Source organism: Lontra canadensis, unplaced genomic scaffold (assembly GCF_010015895.1).
Source record: "Lontra canadensis isolate GAN:19392208 unplaced genomic scaffold, GSC_riverotter_1.0 scaffold60, whole genome shotgun sequence".
Classification (NCBI taxonomy): Eukaryota; Metazoa; Chordata; class Mammalia; order Carnivora; family Mustelidae; genus Lontra; species Lontra canadensis.
In genome coordinates this window covers 3395594-3410315 of record NW_022631054.1, presented here as the reverse complement: position 1 = coordinate 3410315, position 14722 = coordinate 3395594, and the positions used below count along the sequence as shown (strand labels likewise).

Below are 14722 nucleotides of genomic sequence, written 5' to 3'. Positions count from 1 at the left end.
GCGCCCTCAAATTAACTTTAAATAAAATTGTAAAGTCTATCCAAGGATATTCTTTGGTATCTGAGCAGCCCACAAAACTTTTCTTTGTCGATGTCGGGTGGCGTGAATGCAATGTACAAGAAGGAGCAGGTAGGATCTAGCTGCTCTAGGGATGAAGGGAGGTCTTGGAGAAAATCCCCACAGGTACCTTCTGTTGCCCTGGGATCTTCTCCCAGTTCACTTCCCGGTTGGAAGGCTTACTCCTCAAAATGCGCTGCGGCAAGGGCCAAAGGTCAAAGGCCACCATTCGCTTGGTATTGCCTTACGAGGCCAGAGGGCCCCTTCGGCCCGCAGACGCGATACCCCCATGCTCCCTTCGGTTCTATTGACTGGAGGAGCCCGGACCCGCCAACCCAACCCAGATTATACGGGCGGGACTGGCCGAAGGCGCTTTGTGATTGGTAGGACAGTGTGGAGGGCGTGGCCTCATGTAGAAAGACTCCTCGGGATTGGTGCGAATCGCTAGGGCGGGGCCTCCACTCAGGCTGGGCGCGAAAGCTCGAACAGTGTCGCCTGACTGGAGACGGCGGGAGCAGCGGCACCCCGGCTAAGAAACTGGAGACCTGCTCCGTTACAGCAAAGCGCCGGGGAAGCCGGAGTCATGACCGGCGAAGTAGTTTCTGAGGTGAGTTCTTGCACTGACCCCCGTCCGCGGCTCCAGAGGCCTGGCACCGAGGAGCGGTGTCGGGTAGGGGTAGAGCCGGGCGGAGCGGGTCGCGGACGCTGGAAGGACTACAGCTCCCGGCGTGCTCTTGTGGAGGCGCCGCGCGCTGTGGGGTCTGGCGGGATACCTCCGCAGCCCAGTGGGCTAGAGACCCTGCCGTCCAGTCCCGCGTTGGGCTTCCCGCCCCTCCGTGCGTTCGGCGGCGTCGCTTGTGTCCCTTTCGGGAGCGGTTTATCAGCTGGCCCCGCCCGTCCGGCCTCCCCTTTGGCGCGTTTCCTGCCGCCGGGGCTCTTCCTTGTTCAGCTCCCCCAAACAGAAGCCGGCGGAGGCTGACCTGGGCTGCTGGGTTGCGGGGCGGGGTTCCCCGGAAGTGGACGGCGGGAGTCTCTGGGAACTCGGAATTGAGTTTGCAAGGGGGGTTTGAGGTCATTGTACGGGACCCCGAGAGAAGCAGCAGTCTCGGGGCTTCCCGGCTGGTGGCTGGTTGATCGCTGGCGGGCTTGAGCATGGAAGCATCTGTTTTCAGACCCGTGTTCTTTCCTGGCGCGGGACTAGGGTAAGACACTAGCCTTGGGAGCAGAATTTCAGAGGGCTCCCCAAAACTCCGTAATTGAGATAGTATTTTAATGCAGTATTTTTTAAAATAAAGCAAAACCCTGCAGTTGCACTACTCCACCTCACCTTCCCCTAATCCTGGCCTTGTTTCCAATAAAACTTTATTTATAGAAGTAGTTGGCCGACCTCATGAACCATAGTTTATCAATTTGGTCTTTTTTAAATACTGCACTAAGATACTATCTTGATTACTGAGGTTTTTGAGACTTGACTCTGTTTTCACCCTGTTCCTGGTCCTGACTGTTGCTGATACTGGTACAGATTGCCTAGAATAAAGTGATTCAGAGCAACACCGTGTACTGAGTTATGTGGTTACCTAAACTCAGTTTCGGCATCCACAAAAAATCTTAACTGCTTTGGATTGTTCAGAGAAACATCAGCACATGCATGATGATCCTCAGTGATTTCTCAGTACCTGTTACCTTTGGTTATTATTTAAATAATTGTACCAAACATTTAAATCAATTTAATAATTGTTTGAGAAACCAATAAGATGGGTAGTGCCCTACTACTTTACAGATGTTAATATTTACCCTCCTATTATGTCAATTCAGAGTCCTAAGAACACCAAGGATGTAGGAGATCTGGCCTCTAGGATCAGCCTGGTCACTAACTGGTCAAGTCACCTAACACAGCAGTCCTACTTATATTTTTTACTTGTGACTTTTTTGAAACATTTCTTTTTTTCTCTCTTTATTTTAAGATTTTATTTATTTATTTGACAGAGAGAGAACACAAGTAGGTAGAGAGGTGGGCAGAGAAAGAGGGGGAAGCAGGCTCCCTGTTGAGCAGAGAGCCTGATGTGGGGCTCTATCCCAGGACCCCGAGGTCATGACCTGAGCCGAAGGCAGAGGCTTAACCCACTGATCCATCCAGGTTCCCCTTACTTGTGACTTTTAAAATGGTTTTATTTGGAAAATTTCAAAGATATACAAACATAGAAAGGCTGGTATAAGGAACCTATCACCTAACTTCAACAGTTATCAAATCATGTCAATCTTATTTCATTTATAGTCCCACCCACTTTCCCCCCTCACTGGATTATTTGGAAGCAAATCCCATCTTAATTTGTAAAAAATCTCTAACTCGTACTGTGAAGACAAAGGTGTTTTTGAATCAGAAATATATGAAATCTACATAGTCTTAATTTGTAAAAAATCTCTAACTCCTACTGTGAAGACAAAGATGTTTTTGATTCAGAAATATATGAAATCTACATAGTCTTAATTTGGAAGCAAATCCCAGACGTCATTTCATTTACAAATATTTCATAATGCATCTCTAAGATAAGAGCTTTCCAAAACAGATAACCACAAATATTACCACACCTAAAAAATTTAGAATTGTTGCTTAATACTAAATATCTAGTGTTCATATTTCATTGGCTCATATGTATACTTCCAGTTTATTGGAATCAGGATCCAAAGTCTGCATATTACAACTGTTGATATGTGTGTGTGTGTGCGCGCGCGCAGATATATCTTGACTCTATATAGGTCCCTCTCCCTTCTCTTTTTTTCTTGCCGTTTACTGTTAAGGAAGCACATAGTTTTTTCTATAGGGTTTTTCACATCTGGATTGCATCTCTGTGGTGTTATTTAACATGTCGTTTGAATACACTTAGCAGCAGTTCAGACAGAAAATGTGTAAATGCTTGATTCTTTTTATTTACGTACCATTACGCAAAATAAAGCCATTGGTTCTATAGCATTCTTCAAAGGTGAACAATGAATTTTTAGTTTTTTGTCCAGTGATTTTTTATTTTAAGATTTTATTTTTAAGTAATCTCTACACCCATCGTGGGGCTTGAACCCACAACCTGGGATCAAGAGTTATATGCTCAGGGGTGCCTGGGTGGCTCAGTGGGTTAAAGCCTCTGCCTTCGGCTCAGGTCACGATCCCACGGTCCTGGGATCGAGCCCCACATTGGGCTCTCTGCTCAGCAGGGAGCCTGCTTCCTACTCTCTCTCTCTTCCTGACTCTCTGCCTACTTGTGATCTCTGTCTGTCAAATAAATAAATAAAAATCTTAAAAAAAAAAAAAAAAGAATTACATGCTGCACTGAACCAAGCCAGCCAGGTGCCCCTTGTCCAGTAATTCTTTTTTTTTTTTTTTAAAGATTTTATTTATTTATTTGACAGAGATCACAAGTAGGCAGAGAGGCAGGCAGAGAGAGAGAGGTGGAAGCAGGCTCCCCGCTGAGCAGAGAGCCCGATAGGGGGCTCGATCCCAGGACCCTGGGATCGTGACCTGAGCTGAAGGCAGAGGCTTTAACCCACTGAGCCACCCAGGCGCCCCTGTCCAGTAATTCTTAATGTCATCCTTCATTGAACCATTGTATTGGTGCTTTCCTTACTTCAGCCTTACAATCCTATGATGATTTATGTATCATTATGTACTTAGAGATTTTTGTCCCCAACTGGCTAATGCAAAGTATGTTCTCATTTTCTAGGTTCACCTAGAAATTAGTGATTCAAAGCTCATTTCACAGGAAGAAGCCAATAGTCCTTCAGACAGTGGACAAGGCAGCTGCGAAACAATTGTACCCTCGAGTGACAGAGGTTTGTAACAGTGATTTTGTTTTTAGGAATAGAGTGTGGGCTCCTGGATTGTAAGTGGGTTGGATTAATTTCATTATTCTTTTGGTTTGTTAAATTATTACTGCCTAACCTTATTATCTTATTTATTATAAAAACAAAATAGTAGTACTTGTACCCTTTTGATATTAAGCATTTCTGTAATGTTATTGAATGTATAAAATGTTTAGAAGCTACCACATTGCCTTGTTGAATGCATTCATCCTTTAATAAAAGGATTTTTAACACCTGCCAGAAGAATTAGAACAACTTTACACTTTGTAAATATATATAATTATTTTTCTTAGTAAGAGACATTTTTCCAGGGAAAATGTTTTTCAAAACCTATTTTTAGATTTACTTTGCTACAGTCAGTTCTTAGTGGTAGTTACATAATTTCACAAGGTGACATAGCACATGGATAATTGGATGTTTTTGAGAGGCAATGGGACTAGGAGGCGGGCCAAATGACAGTAGACCTCTAAAAAAAATTATGTTTCCTCCAGATTCAGATGAAGAGATATTCGTGAGTAAGAAATTGAAAAGCAGGAAGGTGCTACAAGACAGTGATTCTGAGAGAGAGAACACAAATGCCTCTCCAGAGAAAACTCCCTATGACAGTGTTGAGGAGGAAAATAAAGAGAATTTATATGCCGGAAAAAGTGGAAAAGTCAGAAGGGTTTACAAAACTCTGGCAGACAGTGCTGAAAGTGACATCGAGGAGTCTTTGTATCAGGAAAACCTTGAAACCCAGGTGATGCCTTGCTTAGAGCAGAGTCTCCAATCTGAAAACTCTGTGGACTCCCCAGTTGACAGAAAGATTTCCAAAAAACTCAAACATGATAAAGAAGGAACTGAAGGAAAAGCAAAAGTAAAATCAAGGAGAAGACTTGAGAAGGAGGAAAAAAAGATGGAAAAAATCAGGCGGCTAAAAAAGAAGGAAACAAAAAATGAGGTATATTTAAAAAAAAAAAAGAATACATTTGTTCTTTCTAGGACAGATGAATTTAACATCTTAGAAAGAGTTGCTTTCAGTTCTTGAGGTTTCTGCACTCAGAATATAGCTTCGAGTTGATTGTTTTGCATTGTGAGTAATGAGAAAAGTAATTTAAAACTTGTTGGTCTCATTCTCCATTTTGGATAAATGGACACTTCCAAGTAAATAGATTTCTGATTTTCTTTGTGAGCACATGGATTAAATTGCTGCCTCTGTTCTGATGAAAATTAACTTTCAGAGGAGAGTTTTTTAGGCATCCATAAGTCAAGTCTTATTTGGTAACTAGAGAAACCATCAAGTTTTATAAAGTAGTTGCTTAAAAAGTATTTAATTGACTCTTCAAAAAATATATATACTGTTTACTAAGTTAGTTTAGGACACTAAAATCACAGCATGAACCTCAAAGGAAAACTGTGGGTAAGAACCAGAGAGAATGTTCTAGAATGCCATATATTTGTCTACTGATGGAATATGGGCTTTTTATGCCTTGATCCAAATTACCTTATGATGTTGTGAAATATTGGAGTTCGGGTGATTGGATTTTGCTTTTTCTTTATGTATCATCCAGGAAGATGATGTGAAACAGCCATTTAATGACAGTGGCTGTCTTCTTGTGGATAAAGACCTTTTTGAAACTGGGCTAGAGGAGGAAGAAGAGGAAAATGACTCTGCATTGGAAGATGAAGAGTCATTAGAATCAATAAGGGCAGCTGTGAAAAACAAAGTAAAAAAATACAAGGCAAGTAAAAGATGATTGCAGAAGAGCTAACCCACTGCTTCTAACCTTTGCTTTATCTTCTGATTTACTGTTGGAACTTTTTTTTTTTTTTAACTGAAGAAAAACATGTTGCAATTGATGTAGGTTTTTTGGCTGTTAATTTTGGAATCAGACAGTACAGGTGATAGACATGCTAACTTGTGTGGAAGCTAGTATTTTTTTTTTCTTAAGATTTTATTTATTTATTTGAAAGAGAAAGAGAAACAGTGACTGAGAGAGAGAGAGAGAGAGCATGAGCAAGGAAGGGGTAGTGGGAGAAGCAGGCTCTCTGCTGAACAGAGAGCCTGATGTGGGACTTGATCCTAGGACCCTGAGATCATGACCTGAGCCAAAGCCAGATGCATAACCAATTGAGCCACCCAGGCACCCCAGGAAGCTAGTATTTTGACTGCCCTCATAGGGGAATGTTAAGGGGAAAATGAGATTCTTTATATTGTAGAGATATAAATTTTATAATCCTATGGCTTCTATGAAATGAACCTCAAGTGTTTCTGGAAAGGTATCAAAGAGAAGCAACAGTCAAATATTATTGTCCTGAGTGTTTGGAAGCACAGTTGTTCTTGCTAAGATTATCTTTAGCTCCCTGGGAGTCAGTGTCCCTCCTTAGGGAAAGATATAATAAAGAAATGTAAGAAACAACAGCCCAACCTCCATTCAAGACAGTAAATTTTTTTCTAGGCTTTATAGGGATGCTGTATGTTTAAAACTTTTATTTGATAATTATTGTCTCATTATTAACATAGCATAATGTGATGTTGGGATACAAAACCAATCCTTTGAGTAGCCAATATCCTCTTATTTTAGTTTAATTTTTTCAAATAATTTTTTTTAAGTTTTATCTATTTCCTTTAGAGAGAGAGAGTGAGAGAGAGCGAACTGTATTGGGGGGAGGGCAGAGAGAGAGAATCCCAAGCAGACTACCTGCTCAGTGCAGAGTGCCATGTAGAGCTGGATCCCATGACCCATGAGATCATGACGAGCTGAAATCATGAGTTGGTCACTTAACCGACTAAACCACCCAGGCGCCCCTTCATTTTAATTTTTCTCCATATTTTTCAACTTGTAATATTTTCTTTTAGAAAAAGGAACTGTCTTTGGAGAGTGGAGTCTATCCGTTTGGAGAAGAAACCAAGTTGTCAAAAGGTACCATAAGGAAGGTGAGATAGAGCTCTGTATAATTGTCATGTTGATTTCTTTCCCCAGGAGATTGTGAATTTCTGAGGGATAAATATTTTATCATGTCTGTCATATTTTCCTGGTACCCAAGATACTGTTTTGTATACAGTAGGGATACAAATATGGATTGTGTTGAATTAATTCTGTGATAGGCAAAATAAGCAATCTTGAGTTTATATTGTGCTGAACTTACTGCTTACTTTTCTCTCTCCATCCGCTTTTCTTGGAGAGGGCAAACTCTTGAAGCATGAATATCTTTCTGGATAAGAGCATTAATGTAGTCTCACTTTTTGTTTTCTCTAAGGAAAGAAAGGCAGCCAGATTAAGTAAGGAAGCGTTAAAAAAACTGCATAGTGAAACTCAGCGCCTTATTCGAGGTAATGTAAACCAGTGCAGTAACTTTGAGGCAAATCACAATATTTCTTTGTAAGTTCAACTTGGCTGTTAGGGATTTTTTTTTTTTTTTAAGATTTTACTTATGTATTTGAGAGAGAGAGTGCACACGTGCATGAGTTGGGGGGAGGGCCAGAGGGAGAAGCAGACTCCCCCCTGGATAGGAAGCCTGATGTGGGGCTCGATCCAGGACCTTGAGATCACAGCCTGAGCCAAAGGTAGACATTTAACCAACTGAGCCACCCGAGTGCCCGAGATTTTTTTTTTTTTTTTAAGATTTTATTTATTTGACAGAGATCACAAGTAAGCAGAGAGGCAGGCAGAGAGAGAGGAGGAAGCAGGCTCCCCACTGAGCAGAGAGCCAGATGCGGGGCTCGATCTCAGGACCCTGGGATCATGACCTGAGCCGAAGGCAGGGGCCTAACCCACTGAGCCACCCAGGTGCCCCCCAAGATTTTTAAGACTTTATTTTTAGGGGAGCCTGGGTGGCTCAGTCATTGAGTGTCTGCCGTGGGCTCAGGTCATGATTCCAGGGTCCTGGGATCAAGCCCCACTTTGGGCTCTCTGCTAAGTGGGGAGCCTGCTTCTCCCTTGCCAGCTGCTCCCCCTGCTTGTGCTTGCTCTCTCCCTCTTTCTCTGTGTCAAATAAATAAACATTTAAAAACAAACAAACAATTTCCTGGATCAGTTTGATTTCACAACTAGGTTTAAAAGCCACTGGTCTTCAGGAAGTTCTTTTGTACTTAGATCACGTCTTTATTAAATCCAGGATTGTTTTCTGTTTCTCGTGATGACTTTTGCTGTACTGTTTAGTTAACTGAATATGAAGTGACATTCCAAATATACAGTATATGTATTTGCTTGTTTTGTTCCATTTTATAGAGTCTGCACTTAATCTTCCATATCATATGCCTGAGAATAAAACCATTCATGATTTCTTCAAACGTAAACCCCGACCCACTTGCCAGGGAAATGCCATGGCACTACTGAAGTAAGAACTCTCTTTCCTTGTGATTATAGTTTTTGTAAATATTCAGTTTTATAACAGACATCTGGTATAAAAAGTCCAGATTACTCACTCCTAAAACCAATTTAATTGATATTATTATGAGAGTTTCCCACATAGGATAATTTTCAACTTCAGCTCATTTTCCCTTCTCTAGGTCATCTAAGTATCAGTCAAGCCATCGCAAAGAAACCACAGACACTGCAAATACAAGTGAGAAGAGTAATGACCACCATAGCAAAGATTCTGAGCAGACAACAGGTGTAGGATATGAAATGGAAATTCATGCCCTCCCTGCAGCTTCAAAGGAACCCCAGATCACTACTGGATCAGACGAGTCTTGCAGTAAGGATTTGATGGGAAGTGAAGAGCAAGAAATTCAGGAGAAACAGAAGCAGAGTGACAATAGACCTTCACCTGAGGACAGCTCTGTGGCACGAGAGGAATCCAGCTTCCTCAGGAATGAGGACGAGGAGTGTCAAGCCAGAGGGCTTGTGGCACCTGAACCTCATGCTCTGGTGGAAGAGGAAATCCTGAAGAAAACAGGAGAGGCAGATGAGAAGGTGGAGGAGCATGGGCAGCAAACTAAATCAATAATTGTGCCACCTGAAAAAGTGAGGAGGTTCACTCTGGATAGACTTAAGCAACTGGGGGTAGATGTTTCCGTTAAACCTCGACTGGGTGCTGATGAAGATTCCTTTGTGATACTTGAAGAACCTGAGACCAACAGAGGTAATCCTTTGAAATGGGGGGAGCCTCTAGAGTAATTTATTTTGGCAACTTTCTATTATTTGCTACTATGGAGGATAGGGAACACGGGAGGAACCCATAACCACACGTGATTGTATTCTATAGATGTACCAGATATGGGTAAAAATCTATTTGGATAAATTTGGCGGGGCATCAGAGTGTTCTCAACCTTGTTTAAATGGAAGCCTGTTGGGGAGCCTGGGTGGCTTAGTCGTTTAGCGTCTGCCTTCCTCTCAGGTCAAGATCCCAGAGTCCTGGGAACGAGCCTCACATTGGGTTTCCTGCTTGGTGGGAAGCCTGCTTCTCCCTCTCCCACTCCACCTGTTTGTGTTCCTGCTCTCGCTCTTTCTCTGTCACATAAATAAATAAAATCTTAAAAAAAAAAAAAAAAAGGAAGCCTGTTGATAGGTTAGTATACAAAAGAGGTACGTCTCTGTTGTATTATGGTATGACATCCAAAAAAGCATTATTCATTTTTTTACAAGATCTTTTTTATTTATTTGACAGAGAGAGACACACACACATAGCAAAAGAGAGAATACAAATAGGGAGAGTAGGAGAGGGAGAAGCCGGCTTCCCGTTGAGCGGGGAGCCCAATGTGGGGCTCGTTCCCAGGACTATGGGATCTTGACCTGAGCAGAAGGCAGACATTTAACCGACTGAGCCACACAGGCACCCCAGCATTATTCATTTTTTTCACCATTAAGAGAAACATTTGGTTCAGTAAATTGTCTGCAAACTGAATTTCTTTTCTTTCTACGCTCATTTAACAAATATTAAACTATCCACGACACGCAAGGTTCTGTAGGGCACACCAAGAGCAATCTAAAATTTATTGTACATTTAAGTTATTTACACTCTTGTAGGGAAGATAAGTATGCAAATAACAGTAATGCAAGAGAGAAGGTGGAAAGTGACATCTAGAATGAATGTGTGTCACTGATGATGGGAAAAAAATTATATGAGGGAAAGGGAAAAGTAGTCTTTGCTGAAGGAAACACTTAGAATAAAGTGCTCTGACACTTTAGAGGAAGGATTGGTTTCTTCCAAAAGGTGGTTAAAAGAAGGCTTGAAGAGTAGGTGGATGTAATTACTTGTTCACTGCCTTTCCGTTTATACTTTGAATAGGGATCTTCTGGCTTGTTCCTTACTCTATTACCAGTGCTTCCACAGTGGATGACAAATTATAGGCATTTATATTGGATGAGTGAACGATGAATGGTCCTTCAAGAGTTCAGAGTTCATATATTACTATATTAGGTAATATTACCATATCCTGAATAGTAGGTAGAATTGGGTGTTCCCTCCTCTGTACTGAGGCAGTATGGCATGATAATCAGCAAATAAATCTTTGTAGCAAGACCAAGGTTTGAATCTGGACTATGCTACTCACTGTTTAACCTTGAGTGTGCTATTATAAGACCTCTCCGAGCCATCTTCTTTAAGGAAAAAAAAAAGGATATCCAGTTCCCAGGCTATAGTGAAGATGTGTTGAAATAAGGCACAGAAATAGATGGCATAAGGAAACACTCAAATAGTGGCTCCTATTTCTATTATTAGTGAAATTACTTACATCATAACCATAACTGCTTCTGGCTGGCAGGTACTCTGTCATCCATGATATCTAGTGTCTAAATTATACCCTGTGAGTCTTTGTTGACTAAATGGTTGGGTTTTTTGGAAGTGGAGGGAAGGACCTTCTTGGAAGGGACAGAGTGAGCTCTGCATAGAGCATATGGGTAGGATGGATAAGTCTGTTTGACCAGAGCAGGAGGTGAAGTGAAAAGAGTTGTATAACAGAACCCAGCATAGCTCCATTAGCAAAGAAGCAGGGAAATAAGTTGTTGAACATGGAGGGAAAGTTTCGTGATGTGGGACCAGAAATAATCTGAACAGCGCCGGAGTAAGAGAGGGGGAGGAAACATTTCTTAAATAGTTACAATACTAGACACTGTGAGGGAATCTAAACCGTTCTGGACTGAGACAGGAAAAGGAAGAAACCTTTTTTTTTTTTTTTTTTTGAGTGCCTGCTATATTAGACATTGATAGATTCTCTATTATTGTTCTTAATTCTTACAGCCCCAGGTATTATTTTGCGGTGAAGAGACAGAGACTTGGAGAGGTTGGGTCATTTTTTCCAACATTACACTTGGCTTATATAGGGAACTAGCACAGTGCTTGGCACGTTGTAGGCATTTATTTTTAACTCAAAATATGTTTTCCTTCAGAAATAGTATTTGACGTGAAAGTTGGGTTTCCATGCCAGCCAGTTCCATATGTATGAACTTAGGATCAACTTTTATTTATCCGTGCAAGAAACTTTTATCTAGCATGGTGTCGGCTGCTGTGTATATAAGACATAGTCCCTGCTCTCAAGGAAGTTCAAGTCTAGTAGGAGGGACAGACAGGCACACAGACCATTTCATGTTAGATGGTAAGGGCTGGGTATACTGTGGGACTAGAGGAAGGGTAGCTCCCTTGAGTACCTCGTTGGGGAGTCGGGGAGGCTTCTGAAAGGAACCAGGACCAGAGCTAAGTCCTGAAAGCCAAATAGGAGGTTCCAAAGCAGAGAGGTGAGGGAGGGCATTCTTGGTGGAGGGAACAGACCTGCAAATGGCCCAACAGCGACAAGAGAGAGAATAGGGTATTCTGGTGAACCAGAGTGAAGATTGCAAAGGCATTGTGGATGGGTAATGAGAGGCCAGGTCATGCAGGGTTTTTAGGCCCTGGGAGGAGCTGAGCCTTTTCCCTTTTATTAGAAGAGAACCACTGACAGATGTTTAGCAAAGGAAATGACCCAATCAGATAGTCATTTTGGGAAGTTCAATCTGGTGGCTAGCTGGATGGACAGGGGAAAGGGTTAAGAGTAAAAGCAGTAGGAACAGCTTAGTTTCCTTAACCTCACATAAAATAAGATTTCCATGAGAAAAGGCAGGTAGATCTCAACTTAGGGATGCCAGAAATGTAGGACTCCTGCTTCCCGTAATAGTGTAGGGAATAATCTCTGCCCTTAATTCTTCTACTTTCTGGACTAAAATATGAGAATGAGAACAGTTTTAGATTCAAGCTGCTGCTGGTGGAGACCTGAGCTGGAGCAGACACTTTTCATGGAGGACATGAATGGAGCTGGGCAGAGACTGATTGAGGGAGAGGAGCCTGAGCAGGGTTTCTAGGGTGAGGGGGGACATGGTTGAGTCATGTAGTAAAAGGCAAGGAAAGTAGGTGCCAGGTACGTTGGAGTTGAAGAGCTTTAAGGAGACTGACTTTCTCTAGAAGAATGAAGGCAACTCCTCTGCCTCACTATTATTTTGGGTCCCAAACATATCTTCCTCCACGTTCTGTGGTGCCAGTAACACCCTGCTTACCTCTGTTATCTTTCCACTTGCATTTCCCCATTGCTTCCAGCCTTACTGAACTGCTAGAAAAGCAGGTGCAAACTTATATCTTCTCTTCCTAGATTTTTGTTTATCATTCATTTTTTAATTTTTTAAAAGATTCTATTTATTTATTTGACACAGTGAGACACAGTGAGCGAGGGACACAAGCAGGGGGACACAAGCAGGGGGAGTGGGAGAGGGAGAAGCAGGCTTCCCGCTGAGCAGGGAGCTTAATGTGGGACCCCAGGACCCTGGGGTCATGACCTGAGCCAAAGGCAGAGGCTTAACGACTGAGCCGCCCAGGTGCCCTCAGGTGAATTTTAGAAAAAGAATCAAACTTGGAGTGTTCTGGACATTTTAGATGGAAGAGAAGGCATGTGAAAATATCTAACATACCTTAAACCCAAAGGAATCTTTTTATAACTGTCAGCTCTCTTAAAACAGCCCACTGTGGTATGAGATCTTAAACAGAGGCAGAAGGTGATGATGCCAGGTCACAGCTAGCTGAGGGAGAAAGGAAAAAGAAATTCTGAGCTATTATAGCAATGGGGAAGTGGGGAGAGACCCTGTTGTCGTTGGACCACTGAACTAACTGCTCCCAGCTTATATATTTCCCTTTGTATACTAGTCGGGTGTGTGGTATAGAGGCCACGTGTAAATAGGATTTCCTTCCTGATGATATTGATCTTACTAGTACAACAGTTTCACCAATAGACTTTTCCAGTCCCGCTGCTGAGTTACATCACTAACTGGATGGATTATCATTTCTCCCTTTTTTTTTAATTGATGTTGTCTGTATTTAATAAGATTGCTAATTAATAGTGAAATGTTCAGAATAGGTAAATTTTTAAAAAGAGGCTGGAATCTATGAAAAATTAAGCCACTGAATGATAATTATGGTGCAGTTTCTACCAGTTCAATACTTTTTTTTTAAGAATTGCCTACATTTATCTGAAACTACTAATATATGTTAATTAACTGAATTTAAATCTTAAAAATGAGGAAAAGAAAGAATTGTTTACATCTAGAAACTTCAGTTATAAATTTCTACCGTAAAATGATTTGTGAAGTATACTGGGGAAGAACAATTGCAACATTTTATTAGTTTGGGTTAAGTTATATGGGTATGAATTTGACATAGGTGTTAGTAGCAAAGGAGTGTTTGGTGTCTTTGGGTATTTTTTTTCCCCCTGGCAACTTTTTGAACTTAAACATAACTGGAATCTTAAAGGAAAGAGTTTAAGCATGGCAAACTGACATACTTGTTGGTGTTTGGATCTAGAACTGGAAGCTTTGAAACAGCGTTTCTGGAAGCATGCTAACCCAGTGGTCAAGCCCAGGGCTGGTCAGAAGGTGAATGTAAACATCATAGTGAAAGGCATGGATACTGATGGAAAGGAAGAGCTGAAGGCAGATGTGGTACCTGTGACTTTGGCCGCTGAGAAGCTGGATGGAGCAAGCCACACAAAGCCAGGTATCTGAGTTCATGTTTTTGTTCATTTGATTCCTTATGCTTTGTACTCGGGCAGGTATTTATGGCGACTGAAGACCCTGTCGTGAAAAGTTCTAGAATCTCTTTCCTTGGACACTTTGGAGATTGGATAGCAGTACCTGTGGCATGATTCACATGTAGCATTGCTTAGATGTGTGGGGTGGGTAGGATGACTTTATTTCCAATTGTCTTTGTCTTGTAAAAAACAATAAATAGAAATGCCTGGCTGGCTCAGTCAGAAGAACATGCAACTCTTGATCTTGGGGTTGTGAATTTGAGTCCCCCACGGTGTATAGGGATTACATAAGTAAAAAACTTTAAAAACTAATATATTAATTTAAAAAAACTATAAATATTCATGTAGAAAACACAAAGAATAAAGACAAAGCTTCTACGATTCTCTATCAGAGACACTTATAACTATATTGTATCCTTTTTTGTTTGTTTATTGTAGAGAGAGCATGAGCATGAGTTTGGGGAGGGACAGAGAATGAGAGAGAGATTGGGAGAGAGAATCTCAAGCAGACATCCTCCTGAGCCCAGGGCTTGATCTTACAACCCTGAGTTCATGAACTAAGCTGAAATCAAGAGTCCATCCCTTAACCGCCTGAGCCACCCAAGCATCCCTATTGTGTATCTTTTAAATCTCTCTTTCCATGTATGTATGTATATGTTTTTAGAAACAATAGGATGATCAGACCGTGCATTTGGATTTTTTTAAAATTTTTTTAAGATTTTTTTTTTTTTTTTTTTTTTTAAGATTTTATTTATTTATTTGACAGAGAGAGATCACAAGTAGATGGAGAGGCAGGCAGAGAGAGAGAGAGGGAAGCAGGCTCCCTGCTGAGCAGAGAGCCCG

General features: G+C 41.5%; 1 protein-coding gene across 1 annotated transcript in view; it reads left to right on the top strand.

The window, feature by feature from the left end:
• The first annotated feature begins 525 nt into the window (after nucleotides 1-525).
• The window catches only part of CLSPN (claspin), a 31700-nt gene continuing 17503 nt past the window's right edge, over nucleotides 526-14722 (top strand). The window contains exons 1-9 of the mRNA XM_032877224.1: nucleotides 526-664; nucleotides 3771-3879; nucleotides 4401-4849; nucleotides 5460-5630; nucleotides 6749-6826; nucleotides 7150-7222; nucleotides 8121-8229; nucleotides 8402-8976; nucleotides 13654-13845. Coding sequence (XP_032733115.1) covers nucleotides 641-664; nucleotides 3771-3879; nucleotides 4401-4849; nucleotides 5460-5630; nucleotides 6749-6826; nucleotides 7150-7222; nucleotides 8121-8229; nucleotides 8402-8976; nucleotides 13654-13845 — 1780 coding nt within the window. The 5' untranslated portion in view covers nucleotides 526-640. The remainder of the gene's footprint in view (nucleotides 665-3770; nucleotides 3880-4400; nucleotides 4850-5459; nucleotides 5631-6748; nucleotides 6827-7149; nucleotides 7223-8120; nucleotides 8230-8401; nucleotides 8977-13653; nucleotides 13846-14722) is intronic.